Source organism: Melanaphis sacchari, unplaced genomic scaffold (genome assembly GCF_002803265.2).
Source record: "Melanaphis sacchari strain LSU unplaced genomic scaffold, SCAv2.0 Contig23_pilon_pilon, whole genome shotgun sequence".
NCBI lineage: Eukaryota > Metazoa > Arthropoda > Insecta > Hemiptera > Aphididae > Melanaphis > Melanaphis sacchari.
In genome coordinates this window covers 3746029-3764745 of record NW_020271114.1, presented here as the reverse complement: position 1 = coordinate 3764745, position 18717 = coordinate 3746029, and the positions used below count along the sequence as shown (strand labels likewise).

The window sequence follows — 18717 nt, the reverse complement described above, 5'->3', positions numbered from 1 at the left end:
GAAAAGCAGCTGAATTACCAAGACTGCTTTATTATTATTAGCTCACCTATTTGTCGACGACCTGGATGAATTGTAAGGGAAGTCTCGCATCAGGTTTTCTGTTCTCCTATTATGCGCATTGTCTTTCTGCTCGAGATCGTGTAACCTATAACAAGACATCAATAAACGCTTATTAAAAAATATTTATTCTAGTTTTGAACGTCTACTCCGTGAAACGTATCTCGATGTCTAACTACAAATTGTTTTTAATAATAATAATAATAACGTCTAGATTCGATTGTGAAACCCGCCCATCTAAAAATATATAAAACCAGCTTAAAGCATAAAAACATAAAAAGGTTTAGATATAATAAACAAAATAGATAGTTGGTTTTAAGTCGTAAATGTGAAAAATAAAACCATTACTCGTTCTCAAAAATAGAATAACTATTACTGATTGTTAGGGCGTATTTATTAAACAAAGGATATCATTTTCCAAGCGTGCTAATTTTTCTGGTTATAATACATTTTTTGAAATAGTTACTTTATTTAATTATCTTGTTTTTAAATTTATGAGATTCGTTTTATTTTTAAAGTAATAAAAGTTTTGTTTGTTACAAAATAATTATCTAAAACTAATAATTTCTAAAAAAAATATGTTTTTAATGGTTTATCTGAAATGAAAGAAATATATTAGGTCACAACGAGTGAACAACTTAAAAAAAACCGTTAAAAATTTAAAAAAAAAAAAAAATTATTAATAACTTAAATTGTATTAAAGTGTACCAATTATTTATTCACTTAGTGCAATCATGTAGATAAATATACCTCTAAGTACTTATATCTGTGTCTAAAAAAATATATATTTTTATTTTTTGAGAAATTAAATAATGAACCACTAATTTTTTTATCAATTGTTAATTATATATCCTAAATTTAAAAATAATATAATATTGTATTGTATACGGATACAGATAATTTGGAGAGTTACAATCATTTTCGACTGTATGAGGACTGTTTTATAATTCCTTAATACTAACTCCATACTTCAAGTACGATAATGTTTATATTGTTTTTATCATTACAATTGTTACTATTATTATAATTGTTATTATTATTATTATTATTATTATTATGTAATGCTCACCACCGGGAATGGTTCATGAGGTTCCGTTGGTCTTGACTAGAATGACGATAGCTGTTTGCCGAGCCCACATGCAATGCCGATGGATTGGCGTATAGTGCAGAGCACGTAGCCCTGTAATTGGGGTCAGCACTTGTCCTCGTCGTCGTCAGTCCGCTTTGGTTGGATTGTTGTGTCCTGCAAACAAATATAACAATGGATAAGTGATAAATACATTTTTTCACCGTCGCCAATAAGACGCTTCCCCAGTACGTGCGTCTCCGTCTTACAAACGTACAAATGTAAATTTTAAAATTGCAATCAGCTGAAACAATTTTGTATTGTTATATATTGCACAATAATTGATCAATCATTAGACTTACAATTAGTAAGAAAATTATCTGCGTTTGTACGTCGAGTTTTTACGATATATTTAAAATTTAAAGTAAACCATAAATTTGTACGTTATTAGAATATTATAAAAATGTTCCTGGCCAACTTAATAATATTCGAAATATCGTATAAAACCAACATTAAAGTTTAGAGTACGAACTCGATTCTGAGGTACGAAAATTTCTAACGTAGTACGTTTGGAAAACGGAGGACCATACAGGCGAGGCGTCTTCTTAAAGACCAATTTTTACGATCGTTTTGTTTTAGATGGACTCGGCGGAAACCGTGGAGCCAGACAGTACGTGACAGTCGAAAACATTATACCATAAATAATATTATTTTTATGTGTACAGATTTACAATATTATTATATTCACTAGTGTACGGTGTTTGTGTGTGTGTGTGTGTCCTAAAAGTCTCTTCCGCTAAATAAACTTACGCGGATCGTTATGCGTTTTTATTTCCACCCCATAGCCTTACCCGTTAATTCCACAATCAACCAAAGTGGTTAAAATAACAAATTTTGGTATATTTTTTTTTTACCAAAATAAATCTCAAATAAACAACACAACTTCACCTTTCATTATAAACTCATTGAAAGTCGTTTTTATAAATTGCAAAAAAACGTAGGTACATACGATATTTTTTGAATGTTTTATAAAAATAGCAAAAACGTTGATTTTTTTTTTATTAAACATAATAAATGATAGCATTATTTTAATTAAAAAATGTTGGAACCACGGACTTAAAGAATACTGTTATTCTAATATCAGTCGAAAATGACCTATTTTTGTAATTATTAAACGGGCTTAAAATCAGACACGTACAAAAAGTGTCTTATCTAAATTAATTCTATAGTAATAATGTGATAGATACCACGTATTAGCAAATTAATTTTAAACATTATTAACAAAATGTGTAGACAGATTAGTACAAAAAAAAGTTTGTTAAATCAATATTTTTTTCCATCATTTTAAACTGATACTTTTTTGATGTATAATTAATATGCACTTAAAAGCACAAAAACAAAAATGTCAAAAAAAATCAAAGTAAAACACGTAATTCTTATACGATATTTTTTGTGGCACGCGTTGAATTTTCAACTCGAAAGAAATTGTATGATACTACTTGCTATAAAAAAAAAATATGTATTTAACGTTAAAGTTTGGATACTCATTATAGTAATACATAATATACGTGTATAATATACACTGAGTAAAAAGTTATCGTATAGTTTGATCGTTATGATTGACAATTTCCTGACTTCATAAGTTTCTTACGAGCTGTGAGAAAAAAAATCAATACAATATTAAAAGTTTCTCTTAAGTGTTTTTTAAGACGAGAAAGTATTTAAGTGTAAAATATAAAACGTGTCTCGTCTTTACAAGAGGGTACTTTTTAATGTGCACAGAATACGTATTAATTATACTATACAAAAGATGAATTTTACCGCAATACATATCATACAATATCAATACAGCTACAAAAGCCCTAAAGATTAATTTTAAACGCAACAAAAAATAAGACCTATGACTATTTAAAATGACAAGGTATATTATTTGAACAGGACAAAAAAGTTTCTCAAATTTTAATGCTGTGCATGCTATCGTGCGTAAAAGTTTGTTTCTCGCAGTTTATTAAAAAAAAAAATCGTTAAAAGTTTATTTTCTACAAGTATATTCTATTGCTGTAATTAAAATTTAAAAAAAACGATTTGCATACTTAAGCACTTAGTTGTAGCCTTAATCGATTGCTATTTGATATCATTGACTTTATAAACTTAAGTATTTAATCGTTATTTATTTATTATTTTTTTTTTTAATCTATAGATATAATTTTTTTTTCGTTTATCAGCTTTGCTGTTAATATAGATTCCAGCCGGTAATGATTGTTCACGAGTAAAGTTCTAATACTAAGATAAGTCGCTAAAAAACTAGACGATTAAAATGTATAAGGTTTAAGCATTAAAATACTTAAGTACATTATACATTCGCTGAATTTTGTTAATAATAATAAACAAATTTTATAAGTTATTATTAAATTAATTAATCACAGAAAACTATTAAATTTAATTACCTATACATGGGTTAAAGTTTTATAGTTAAAATTGGATCGACAACACAAAAAATAATAAATATGCACGATGTTTAAATCTATATTATTTTCAATTAAATATGTATTTTTATTAAAAACCTATCGTTTTTAAATACGTTATTCCATGTTATTCGATTGCCGAATAACTACATAGTTTATTTTTTTATCCAGAATTGGCAAATGACCATGGGTAGTATTTTATAAATAGACTCAATAGTCATACCTGATAAAAATTTTAATATAATATATATATATATTATGCACCAAAACTTCCATATATAGGTAAAAAATCAATATTTTTCAATGCTATTTGATTAAACCAGAGTAATAAAAATTATAAGTTGGCAGCGTATAATTTTTTTTTTTTTTTTAATCAAAAATCGAAAACAGCCGTTTGCACAATTACATTTTTAAAATGCTTGAAAATTTAAATTTTTTCTTCTCGACTTTCCAGACAATTAATAAAAATTTGAGTAATATAAATTATAAATCGGTAATAAACTAATAACTAATATGTTGCCAAAAACTACAACAGATCGCACATTTTGTCTTAATCGATTTTAATTGTATGAAAATTGTTTTGTAATAATAAATTGTTTAAAACAGATCAACATATTGACTAAGTTTTCTTATGTAGGTATCCTATTTTACTCAAGTTTCTTTTTAATTGAGATTTTAACACACAAATACGCAATAAAACATACTCCACGATGGATCGCGGCTGCATGTTTTCGTACGTGATTTATGTGGATAACTACGATATATTTTGTTTGAAATGATAAAATATTTAATAATTAATGGACGTTACGTTGTAATATTTATTTGTTTATTTTTTACAATAATATTTAATTAAAGTTCTCGAATGTTTACAACGTAATAAAATATAGGCCACGATGATTATTTCGCGTGGATAATAAAAAACACTTATTCATCTGAATCAAAAAAAAAAAAAAAATCTATCTAGTCAAACAAAACATCTTTTATATTCTGTAACTATGGCAACAAATTTCGCAATGAACACTGCATAACAAGAATTATTATTCTATTTTAGTACTGTACAACAAAATAATATTTAAATAATTATACAAGTAATATGATGCGAAAACTTAAAACGAGATTATAATAAGGTTCTCTGTTTGTTGTTATTGGTTTGTGTACCTACCAATTAATTTATTAAAAAGAACGCTGTGGTGGAACCGATTTATCAAAGAAAAATTCTTTATTTTGTAAAATTGTATTATTATACGTTGTATTTTAACTATATATTACCGTAAAAATATTATAATACTTTTCGACGGAATATAATCTCTCTCTCATATCGCTGTCGACCGAATACATTTGAAATGAAAAATTATATTTACGTCTTTAAATATTTTGTACGATAATGAGATATATGATTGCTTTATGAATCGACATTGTGCGTGGAACACAAAGATAACATAGAAAATAATAATACTCACTCAAGCCAATAAAAAAGTTGTGTGCAGTTAACCACTCAAATTAAAAATTTAAGTTTTTTAATAACTGACAAGTTGTTTAATTGATATATTTATAAGTATAAATTGTAATTTTTTTTTAACTGAATAACATTTTTTAATTCTGCTAACTGAAACCAAAATGTTTATCAAATTCATAAAACTTTCAATTGAAGAGTGGAGATCTAAAATTTTTTATTATTAAAATGTATTAAATCGTGTTAGATAGAATTTGTTTTAATAGAAAACCAAAGAAAAGTCAATTGGTGTTGTGAGAACAGGTTTAAAATATTATCATTACTATTATCTAATCAAATCATTTTTTTTTTAAATCATTGGTTAATTTAAACTGGACATTTTCTATGTATAAAAATGGTATTTAATCAATTAAAACGAAGGCTATTAAATAATACTTCTCCCCTGTATTAGACCAAAAACGTACTATAGTTTAAATGGTTGTAAGGTATCTAGGTACGTATAAAAGAAATAAATAATGAATTCAAAACGAACAATAATTGTTATGAAATGAATGAATATAGAACGCATTAATTTATATTAAACTTTAAAATGCTAAAAAATGGGTTTGATGCATTTAAAAAATAAATTTCTATTGTATTTGAATCGTTATAACTCATTTTTCATTATATTCGGTTATTTTATACCTATTAATTTTAAAAAAGGTATACCGAAAATCGTCTCTTTTAAAAAATCAATATTTTGACAATTCTAAATTTTGGAGTTTTACCATGCCTCAATAAATAAAAAAACATGGTTAACTTAAATTTTAAAGATAATTTAAAATTAAATGCTAACAAATTGTACACTAACTTTTGGCACAGGCAAGAACAGAAAAACAACAAATCGGCCATCAAATGAGTTATTGGTGCTATAAGCTTCTACAAGTAAACTTACAATTGTTCATTAATGTATATTTTTAAATACTGACAAATTAAATTAAATATTTATGAAAACTCAAATAAAAAATAATAGTTTTACACAAAAACATGTTATTGAACAACAAAAATGGCGATTTTGGAATATTATTTTCGATTTTATACGTGTTCAGAACGTCTATCGTGTTGTTGACGAGTGTTGTAGCGCCTGATTATTGCGAAGGTTTATCTGTTTGGTTGGAAATATTATAAACACCCGAAAATCGATATTTTGAACCAAAACCAATGAAACCATTCTATCGAATGTAAAAACAAACTTAAAATCAGATTCAAGTATTCGACCCTAGTCGGCGGGACCGTCAACGGCGCATTTTTGCTAACGTCAATTGCAGTGGTTTTATGTTATAAAATAAATTAAACGATTTTGTAACGGATCGACATAATACTTTACGACTCACAGTGGTCAGAAGTAATGATGTTTTTTTTTCTTTTATTCTGCTTAAGATATCTTTTTTCCAAGAACATCAAACATTTTTGTTTCACGTTATAATCTCATTTGAAACAAAATAATTATGTCATGTCACAATAATTTTCAAGAGCGAATCCTACCAACCCCTGAGAATAAATTATAATATTATACATTTTTTTTCTTTTAATTGCATTTAAAATACATTTCTCGTTTTTCTCACCATCAAAAAAATTGATTTTCTTTTTATACATACAAATATAATAATGCCTAATAAATAATATTATACAGAATTCAATTAACTTAACTATATCTTAATATCATTGGGTATAAAAAAATAAACGACGTGCTTTCATGTTCACTAAAGCTCTGTTAATTAAAATCATTGTGGACGTGTTGTAATTAACTAAAATAAAATAATATCGTGTACCTATAGAATATATATTATGTATTTTATATCACTGTATTGAACGACACAATACAGTAAAATAATACTGCCTTCGTATCATTACACCAGTCATTAAATCACTATCATTATTATTACTATTATAGGCACTTAATAATATAATTTAATAAAACTGTATAAATGTATAATATTCTGATAAATTTAAATTTACAAATTCGTCGTCAGGTATGATAATATGTTAATTTATATATATATATTATCAGAGCGCGGTGGCGTACGCTAAATAAAAAATCCGTTCGTAATAGGCTTTAGCTCTTCGTACCTTGGTAACTGATTTGCACTTTTCGAATTGGGCATGGAGACGGCGACAGCGACCGAACATTTATCCGCTGGGCCTTCGCTATACGGCGGCGGAGGACTGTCGCCGGCTTCTGGCACTGACGAGTCTTTTAATGAACAACTATCATAATAGATACGATACGGTAGGCAACATGCAACAAACGACAAAAAAACAAACAAATAATAATTATGTGACAACAATATACGATTTAACATAGTTAGTATTAATAAACTACCATATACATAACGTAAGGCATGAATATGTTAAGCAATACCGTATTTTAAGTTTTTTTATAGAGTAGCATAATAATTAATATAATTAATCATTTCAAGTAAACCACCAATAAATTTCGGAGAAAAAGTATTCAGGAAAAAATCAGTGAAAATGTATTATTTATAATTTCTTTTACCTATTGTAAAATTGAAAGGTATTGAAAAAAATAAATGAATAAAAAATAAAAATACTACTATATGTAATAAGAACAGTTTTACAAATATTAAAATTTGAATATATTACATAATATTATATCTGATGGTAAATTATATTTATTTTTATATGAGTTATGCTGTTTATGTTAAACTGTTAAGAATTTCGTTAAATATATCAATTTATATTACAGCGAACAAAGTTATAATAATTTTTAGTCACTTTTTATTACAAAATAAAAGTTAAATATCTATGTTTAATTCATAACTATTATTATTTTGTTGTTTAGCGTATCAATATTAAAATACACTGAATTATTTATTTATAATATTTTTTTTATAGTGACTTTTTTCTCCGGAAACTTCTACAAAGTACTTCAAATATTTTTTAGTATAAATATAAAAAAGAAAAAAATAACTTATCAGTTATACTACAATTATTTTAACAAGCGCCATACAATATATCACATATAACGTTTAAGATAATTTTAAGTAACTTCGATTAATTTACATATTTTACATTGGTTGGCGTTTGAAAATTGTATACTCATCGACAGTTATAGGGAAATTGTTTGACAATTTGTACAGGAAATAAAAATAAAAATTTGAATACATAGTATTCATGACTTCAAAATTGTGTTAAAAACACCTACTGCATTGTATAATATATAAAAAAAAAAATATTCTAAACTGAAAAAAGAATTTAAATACTGAACACCACTATAGGTAGTTGAATGACTTCAACTGGGATGGATGCTTATAGTAATTATAGTTAAAACATTTTTTTTTTCATTCCCATTTCCTTGGTATAGTAATAGTGGGTATAATATATATTATTGTGTCTTTAAAAAACATATTCAACACTCTTATAATAAAACAAGTGTGTATTACTGTAGTCATCGTGTACGGTTTTACTATATTGTCGTAATGCACGATCGTCGTGCAATCAAGGGCGAGGCAAGTGTGCTAATAGTGTAAATAATATAGATAGGTAGGGGAAAGAAAACAAAAAACTACATCTACGGTAATTTTTTTTCACTCATACGATACATAATACATTATGCGATGTTATACGCAGCGTTTTATACCGACCTTTTGGCTCTCCGAGACGAATAAGTTTTTCGTTTGGACGACAGGGGTGGCGACGAGTTATTGGTCTTCAGAGATGTCTTCACCGCCGTGTACGGTATTTCTCGCAACTGTTCTTCTGTCATACCGTCCGTTTCGACCAGTTCGAATTCTAAATGTTTTTTGAGCTCCTCTGGCAGACGCGTCTTGCTGTTACTCTCTGACGGCGATCGGGATCGCGATCTGCACAAATTAATCAATCGATCATAGCATATTAGCATTATATTTCAAACACCACCTACAGCTTATACATAAGCGAGGACTGTGAGGTATGTGTAGGTACTTATACTATACACATTATCATAATTGTGTTATTTATCTTTGTTGAAAAAGTGGACTAAATATCAAATATAGTTAGTTTCACAATGTATAATGAGTCTTCGATCAACTTATTAACGAGCACTTATTTTAATATAATTATTATTGTAAAATATCAGTTAGTTAATGTAAGTAAGTAATAGTATAACGAGTTATATAGGCTTTAAATATTACTAAAAATATCGAACTATTTATTTGACCTAGACTTATGATATACGTTTAAATATTAAAGCCACAACTATATAGATATTTCTGCAGCGAGCAATTTGACAAGAAATGTGTTTAATGACATTTTAATACAAACGCTACAATCGGATCACGTAGGTAAAATACATAAAACGTCCAGTTTTGTATGAAACCCCTTTTCGACTTGCGGTCGACCGCTCACCAATCACCAATACACATGACTTCCGACGTTGTGGCAAGTAATCAAACGTTGAAAAGAGGTAAAGCCAGTGACCCGAAAACCGGAAACTCAAGGAGAGAATATTATTATATCTACAATATATTTGGGATCCTACTATCGATCTGTATATCTATAGTAAACAAAATACCTATACACGAGGATACACAACAAATATTATCTTGTTTTTTTAATGACAGTGAATACAATGCAATAAAAAAACTGTTTGATGTACATATGTGCTTGAAAATCAAAAACATTTTAGCAACTAAAGTTTGAAGTTTTTTTTTTTTAAAATTAATACTTAATCATATTTTTCTCGTTTTAATAATGATTGCTCTTCCGGGCAATATAAATTATAATAAAAATATAGCTATTACATTTTAAAATTTATTTTTAAGTAATGAATGCCAAACAAATCAATCCTTTAACTTGGGTAAATAGAAATTATTTTTGAATCATTATTGATATCAATAGCGATTGTCAATAGATAAAAATACTGATCAAAAATAATATGATATACTACTTTTGATTGTTATTTTTAAATGATTGAACTATAATATATTATATAATTAAATAAATTATTATAAGACATTTTAATATATTTTTTTCAAACTTAAGTTTCGATATTTTTCACTAATATTTGTGTTCACCAAAACAAGTAGTATTGACAACAACAAACTAAAAATATTAATTCATTTTCAAAACCATAAGATTATTAGCTTTTAAGTCCTTAACCTGTCACTACATTTTCCAGAAAAAAAAAACATTAATAAATATTACTTGAAAATTCAAAAATATAAAAATATAATTCGAAATTATAATATCCAACTGAATTATTGTATTAACTTTTCTACGAAGTAATAAAAACGGAATATAATTATCATCATCATTATCATTATCGGTGTTATTACCTATGTTTCCGGTGTTTCCGTCTCCGGTACGACGACGAATGGTGAGAAATCTCGCTCTCGGACTCAAGCCCACTATTCGCATAGCCCGACCGAGGCCGAACCACTGACGCCTTTTGTATTGCCGACCTTCCCTCAGCCTGCCTTCGCTGCACTTCCCGCCACTGTCCCTCTGACTCCACCAGCTGATACCTGTGCCTCCTGTGCTCATGGTCGTCACCCGTCGACGACTTCCGGCTCCGGTGTCTGTGCTTCCGGTGCGACTTGCCCGATCGGCCCGACTGTTCACTCTCGTTATCCGATGACCGTCTATTGTTGCGGTGTCTATGCCTATGCAAAATCCATCAAACACATACAATTAGTATTATTATTTTTATAATTACAATCATTGTTAAGATGACCATCAGTTTTTGATGTATTGGTTTTGTTTTGTTTGCTGGTCGTTGTGAAATGCTTTAATGAATATCGTTTTGAAACCCAAAATTAATCATCAAAATCCGGTAGAAAACAAACGTGGTAACAAATCGATACAGTTAGTAATAAATCATTATACCTTATAATAAATTTTAATTAAAAATAAATATAATTATATTCATGTTCCGTTGGTGATAACTATAGTCCTCATATAATTTTTGTAAAAATAATTTGTATATTTGCTAAAATGATATTTTTAAAATTTATTGGTTCTCGGTCAGAAATTTAATAAAAAAAAAAATAAAAAATACATACGGCATATGATGTGTAAATTGATTTGTCGAAACGTATAAATCCATAAAAATCAATTAACAATCGCAATACTGTTTTTATCACTGGTATATTGAAATAAATTCAGTTATTTTAATTGTTTTAGTTTATACATATTGTAAATAAATAAATATTGTTCACAATATACGCGCATGTGCTAACTGTATATTAGTAGTAGGTCTACGATTTTATTTATACGATATTTAAAACAATTTAAATATCAGTCATTGATTTGTACTTAAAAACTATTATAATTTTTTAACATAATATTATAATATTATGAAATGGTATTCAAACAATTAAATTATGCATTATTAAATCTCACAGTGAATTTATTAATAAGAGGTCCGTTTCCATAAAGACGACGTGCGCGTTTCCCATTAAAAAAATAATACTTTTGTGTTTGCAAAGTCTTAAGCGTGAACATAATCTTTTAAGGATTTTAAATCCTTAGAAATTTTCATATAAAAGATGCTGTACGTTTGAGTAAATCATTAGAGTAATGGTATATCTAAAAATAAAAATAATGTTACATATTGCTACACGGGCGTTAAAGCTGGAATAAGTTTTACAAAATACACTCTTTTATTAATTTATTAAATTTAATATTTTGTTAAAAAACACCCATATATTAATACATTATTCTTAAAAGGGATTATCAAACTTAAACTTATGTTTCAATCAATTTCGGAAGTGCATGTCATCTCGATAAGCATATTATATGATTTGATAGATTAAATTTAATCGAAAAGGATAAATTATAATTATAATTTATTTTTCAACATAATATAAGTTTAATATTATTTTTTAATAAAAATAAATTAAAATTGAGCAATTAGAAATTATGAGAATTTTACCAAGGTATTAACGCTAAGCATATCGTTACATCGTTTAATCTCAAAAGTAATTTAGCGTGTTCATCCAACATTTGTCATAAAATATGTGTATACATCATTAATTTCTATTATTTACTCTTATAAATTTCAGTTTTTTACGATTGGTCATAATAAGAACGCATCGAACTGTGACTGATATTTTAGAACACATGCACGGCTAATGGCTATGCACGTCATAATACTCGAATGATTAATTTTTGCACAATACATAGTACATTAGTCTAAATAAATGTGCTTAAAAAAATAATATGTTTACGCCCAAACGATTTTGTTAGTTATCAGTTTAAATTCCAATAAAACTTAAAAATGTTATTGAGTACATAATTATTAAAAAAAGATTTTATCAAATTTTTAAAATTGTTAGTTGAATTAAGATTTATTTCAAGTATTTATAGGTTAAATTTAAAATTTGTAAGTATGTGTTACTACGTGGTACGAATTACACTACTTTACGGTCGATGCACGAAAACAATGTGTACCGAGGGGGGTTTTTCGTTTGGTGCATCCATGTGAAAACGTGAACCAACACTATGACAGAGGTAGTAAAACGGTCTCAATGGAAAACTCTCTTATCGAATACCTCCGTAAATAATGTTCCACGAAAACCAATGTACCGATATTTAAGAGCGTACCCAAAATGCATGAACAATGCGTGAACGTGTATTTTGGTAGTGGTAACTGATAATTCTAACGAGAATGGGGGTGAGGTGTCGTTTATATTAGTAGATACACAATATACTATAAGTACGATTACCGACTATTTTATACGGTTCGGATTCCAATATTTATATATATATATGTTATATTGATCACGAATAGTGCAAGTATCCTTTGAAGGTGAGGTGAGCAAAGGCGAAGATACGAAAGCGGAACCGAAGACAGTGGGAAGGATCACCGTAGTCGTTGAGACATTTTGTATATATATATAGATACGTGCGCTTCGAAAACCCATCAAACAAATGCACACAAATACATTTTGTTTTGTAACATTGTGAGATACTATAAATATAATACTACAGTTAATAAAAGCTGTAACTCGTACAACTAGTGTTGACTGTAGAAGCAGTAACGTCATCACTCATCACTGTGATGGTCAACGATATGATTTGATTTTTTTTTTTTTTATTTATTTGTTTAAAAATTATGTCAATATTGTATTGAAAAATATTGGACTCGACAATAAATATAAATTATTACAGGTATTTGAAAATAACCTATAAGCCACACGGCCTACACGAGACATATAATATAAATATTTGTAAAAAAAAACTGCAGTGCGACACTTTGATTAATTTATTATTTTACTGATTCATACCTTGGAATAAAAATATTGGTAGAAATAAAAAAGAATTATCCATCATTCCCTTAAATATTGCAATGTTTCCGATATCTTGTATTAACATTTCAAAATCCATAACAAAACTAAATATTATTTCTGTATATACAAAAAATGTTAATTATAGGTAATTATATAATTGCACTGATCATAGAAAATAATAATAATTGTTGATTTTTCTAAATTTATTAGATTAAGATAATGACTAACGGGTAACTTGCAATCCTAAATTACCAGCGGTCTAGTTCATACCGTACCAATAAAAACCAACTCGCTATGAACCTCTGCGAGACACTAACCACCATGCAGCATGTGCAGCGGCATCTGATAATTATTAATCACTAGATAAGCTTAATGACGTTTTTTATACAAATTTTGATATAGATTCAATTTTAAATTATAGTGAAAAAAAACAATTACCAATTTTATGTTTGCAATTTAATTTTGGACTTTAAAGGTTACTTAGGACGATACTTTCGATAAATTAAAAATATCACGGAATAAACCAGAATTAATAATAAAAAAAAATAATATAAATTTATAAATTAAGCAAAAAAATACATAATTAAGTACCAAATACCGAAAAAAAATATATAAAAAATATATAAAATACCGAATTATTGAATAAAAATTGTTTAATATCATAACTGCTGGCTATATACCCTTTTATACTGATATTAATATATCAATAATACCGCTAGCTTAAAAAATAACTAAATAAATTTGGTTGGGTTTGGTTAGGTTAATGTATAAACGTGTTAACGGGATAATCGTATTAAATTGTATTTTATGATAAAAAAATACGTACTTGCGACACGATCTTGAGTCATTAGAACTCTGGCTGTCCACACTGGATGACCGGCGGGCGTGACGCATGATTTGATGAGGACCGGATCGAACACTTCTTGGCGAGCTACTCGAATACAAGCCCCGCGTCGGGGCGCTCGACCAAACACCCCACGGTGCGCTTCTAGTGCTTCTCGGAGAATCGCTCCGGTTTGGTATGTACATTCTATATTGAGGGCATAGATAAACTTAATTTTTTTAACAATTCATGGTTTACACTCGGACACGATTGTAAATACTAGTTTTAAATTTACGTACGTGTGGACGGGCAATTGGGGATTGGAACAGTTTTTCAGCTTATCTTGCGGTTTCAACGACGAAGACATCATCAGTTCTTCTCTGGTCTTGTACTCATCTCCAAAATGTTGATCTATGTGAAAAATAAGAAATGTATAATGAATTAAAAATGCTTTACGACTATGACAATTTTGAGATGCGCTCATAAATATTATTATCTACTTGAATAGGATATCCCCTATACCTTTTATACACCAAGGTATACTATGATCTAAGATTTAATTATCATCATATTGGATTTATGTGGTTGTAGAAATAGTTTATGAATTGTGAGAAAGAAAAAAAATGCAATTATCTGTTATAATATACCAAACTTTTAATTCAATAATAAATTTTAATTCAAATAATTTCAATAGTATTTTATTTTTGTATTGATGTAATCATTAAAATTCATAAGATTTGTCATATTATTATGTTTTAATGTTATTATTTTAAGCAATTATTGTTTAGTACAATCAGTGGTGAGCAGAGCTGGATTACTCGAAAGTATTAATAGGCTTAAGACTTATGCTCTTCATATTTTTCAATCGCAAAAAAATAAATATGAATTTCAACTGTAATAATTATTATCGTTTTTTTTATTTTTATTTTTATTTAATTTAATTTTCTATTTTTTTTTCTATTTAATAAAAGATGATAGAAAATGTTTGATTATTAAAAATTTTTTAATTTTTCATGGCATCAGTAAACTATGATGTGTATATTATGAATATTTTTGTCGTTAAATATTTTAAAAACTGATCAAAAATTGGTTTTGAAATTAGATCTGTTAATAGTGTTAACTTTAAAAACTTAAGTCAATTTTACTATAAATCCGGGCCTGGTGATGAGGATATCACAATTTGTATTTTATGTTATTACTGTTGTAAATATTATATATTCTTTGGTTGCAATTTAATACAATACATATCCCGTTAATATAAACTGAATTATTAATATTATTATACATGAGGTCACTGCTTATAATAATAACCAGCCGTCCGCCCTGTATGCTGAGATATTCATAATAAAATAAGAATAAATATATAGGTATGTCTTATTGCGTAATGATTATAACTATTTCTACGCAACGCAATTAACTGCACATGTTATACTATCATAATAATAAATTACATGGTAATCGAGTAGGAATTCCTAGGAGATTAGATGCCAAACGATCGATTTTTTTGTATTTTTTTATTTTCTCAACGAGCCATAACACACGCCGTCGCTCACGTAAAGGTAATACATAAATATTATAGAATGATTCAACGGGCATGCTCACCTCCGTTTTTGTTTCATTTTATAATGCATTTATTTTTATATTTTATGCATTTATTTATTCATTTATTTAGATATTCTTAAGAAAATGTTTAACCTTTTGATCTTAGTACCATATTTTCAAATAAGCACTTACATTTTTTTATGCCTTTAAAGACTAATTGTGGTAGTTATATAAACTATTTTTTATTTTTATAAATGAGAACCATCTTTTTAATGTAAATGTTTAAGCTAATCATGATATTCTGTCCAGCAAGAGAACACACCATGGACCGAAGAAAATCAGTTGTTCTGCGCATCATTACTCAACATTCTCCCATCGAAACCAGGTCGACTATAAGAGGATATCACGCAAGGGTGCATAGAATTAGTGCGCTATCTCACAATATAATATATATATATATATATTATATTTTAATAATAAAGAAAAAACTCGTTAAAATTTAAATTTAGATACATCAAAGATCATCAGTTCTGTTCAAAAATATATAATAAAAATGGTGGCACACATTTAAGAAAAAAAAATTTGTCTCTTTAAATAATATAAAAACTTAAGTAGGTATCTATCTAAAAACATGGTTTTTAAGTAAGCACCATAATACACAAATAATTTTTTAAATAACTACATTATTAAAAAATAAAATGGAGATGAGCATATTCGATGACACCCACAGCGATGATGTGATTTTTAAAAAACGTATACCTACGAACAATTTTTGGGACAAAAACATACGATGTATTACTCATAAGTATAGTACCTTAAGAGCGATGTGTAATATTATTTCACTCAGTGAGCTAACAACGAGTCTTAATGTATTGCTGACATTTTTTATACATTTCGCGTGTCGGATTTTAAATTATAAATCATTCTGTCAATCCAATACGCACGCTAACTCAAAATAATTGACCGCATTTGCCGTTTATCAGTTTACAGAGATTTTTATTCAAACTTTATCTAATACAACGAAAAGTCGAAAATTATAGATGAAAATCTGAATAAATTTTGATCATTGACTAATTTTGACATATCTATGTGTAATTTAATAATTAATTTAATTTAATTTGTCACATAATTAAGCGTCTTAAGGATTTTTTTGCGGCACGGGGCAGGCTACAGAATAACATCATTAAATATAATAATAAATCCTGTCAGATTCGTTAACATAAAATAATATAAATATTAACTTCTGTAGAAAGAGGATTTAGCTTACATGTTTCAGATTTTTGGTTACAAATGGTCACTTATTGAATACTAATTTTTTAGAAAAAATTGAGTTTAACATTTTGAATATGGAATGTCAGCAAAATCAGGTCAGATCCAGCTCCCCAAATGATAAAAAAAAAAAAAAATATTGGATGTAAGACTAAAGTAACAATTTTTGAATTTTTGATTATGAATAATTGTATTTAGTTAAATAAAGAATTTCCAAAAAAATTAAATTACGATTTGAGTTTTTAGGTATAAACGAATCTCATGCTATCGTAATAATATAAATAAACTATCATGACATGATATCGTTTTCTTTACATAACAAATTGCGATGTCCTAGATTTAATTATGTATTATATAATAATTAGGTACTGGCTTATCCTGCACGGTATTACCCGAGACAAATTAAATAATTTCATCGGATTTAACTTGTCTTAAACTTCTTTAAATTTAAACTATACATATCTTTAACATAAACTTTTTGAGGTTTTGAGTTTTTTTGACTGAGTATAAAATTTCGATTTAAAACAATATCAAATCATAATCATCGTTATTTTATTTTCTCTAACTTATAGCTAAAAAAGAAAAATTCTTTTTTCGTGATCTAATAATGTCTTATGTAAGCTCATTTTTAAAATGGAAAATTTAAAAATTTGGCTTCAAGGTGTATATCCTTGGGTGTAGAATTACCAAATTTACCAAATTTCAGAACAATGATTTTGATAAACTCAAAACTCGTTGGATATGTGTTTTTTGTTTCTAAACGATTTTTCACGAATCCAATATTATTGAATACTTATCTATATAAAATAATATACCAAAACTCGGGTATAAAAAATGTACAGAAAAAAAAATGAATTATGCGTTTATTATAATAATTATAGGTATGTTGTAGGTATAGAACATGATATCGACTCTCTCTACACACATACAAGTTGTCCATTGGTTTTATCGAATGGTGCATATAAACGTACTTGATGTGGTATAATGCAAAATATGTATTTATTATTACTATTATTATATTAATCGATCGGAATCTGGGCAATTATTATTATACATTTACACTGTGCAGGATAATTTGCAACGATACAATAAAAATACATAAAACGCGTAATGACGGAGATAGGTCTTATTAATATTACCTGTTCATTATACAGTTATGTAACAATATAGATACTCGAAGAGTCTTATGATATAGATTCATGCACTTAAATTAACTATTAATTGGTAGGTAAATTGTACCTAAATAACAAGGATAATAATAATAAATAAAAATGGCTACAGACTGTGGAACACAGTTTTTGTGTGTATCATTCGAGATGAATGTGCGTGGGTAGATGCGATGATGTTTTTATAATTATTATTAATTCGCGTACCCGAGAAGTAAATAGTATTGTTATTCAATTAAACGTACCGGAAACATGTGTATTCAAGCACGCTATTACAATCGACAACGAATTCGATAGGAATATTTATATTTGCAGCCGGGTTTATGATAAATATAAAATTATTACATTTTAAGTATAATATTTCGTATTATAAAGATATCTTGTTAACTGCCGTTTTTTGAAGAGACCGAATGGTATTTTTTTTTCTATTATTATTTTTTATTCTGAAAAGATCACAAAACTTAAAAGTCCGTATTATAGGTAGGTACCTACCTAATGTTTATATAATATTATATTATGTACTAACAGTGTGTGCGCGGCGTATTAAAATCAGGGATACGCACGCGTTATAATAAAGTATTCCTTTTGCACGACGTTTAAAGTATT

General features: G+C 27.4%; 1 protein-coding gene across 3 annotated transcripts in view; it reads right to left on the bottom strand.

The window, feature by feature from the left end:
- Nucleotides 1-18717, bottom strand: part of LOC112594801 (band 4.1-like protein 4) — a 148201-nt gene that overhangs the window by 2888 nt on the left and 126596 nt on the right. For 2 of the 3 annotated variants that reach the window (XM_025339803.1, XM_025339802.1), the window contains exons 13-19: nucleotides 14434-14545; nucleotides 14138-14341; nucleotides 10357-10683; nucleotides 8686-8904; nucleotides 7151-7288; nucleotides 1127-1300; nucleotides 47-145 (exon numbers count right to left, since the gene is read on the bottom strand). In XM_025339803.1, coding sequence (XP_025195588.1) covers nucleotides 47-145; nucleotides 1127-1300; nucleotides 7151-7288; nucleotides 8686-8904; nucleotides 10357-10683; nucleotides 14138-14341; nucleotides 14434-14545 — 1273 coding nt within the window. The remainder of the gene's footprint in view (nucleotides 1-46; nucleotides 146-1126; nucleotides 1301-7150; nucleotides 7289-8685; nucleotides 8905-10356; nucleotides 10684-14137; nucleotides 14342-14433; nucleotides 14546-18717) is intronic. The other variant, XM_025339804.1, reaches the window with a different exon arrangement.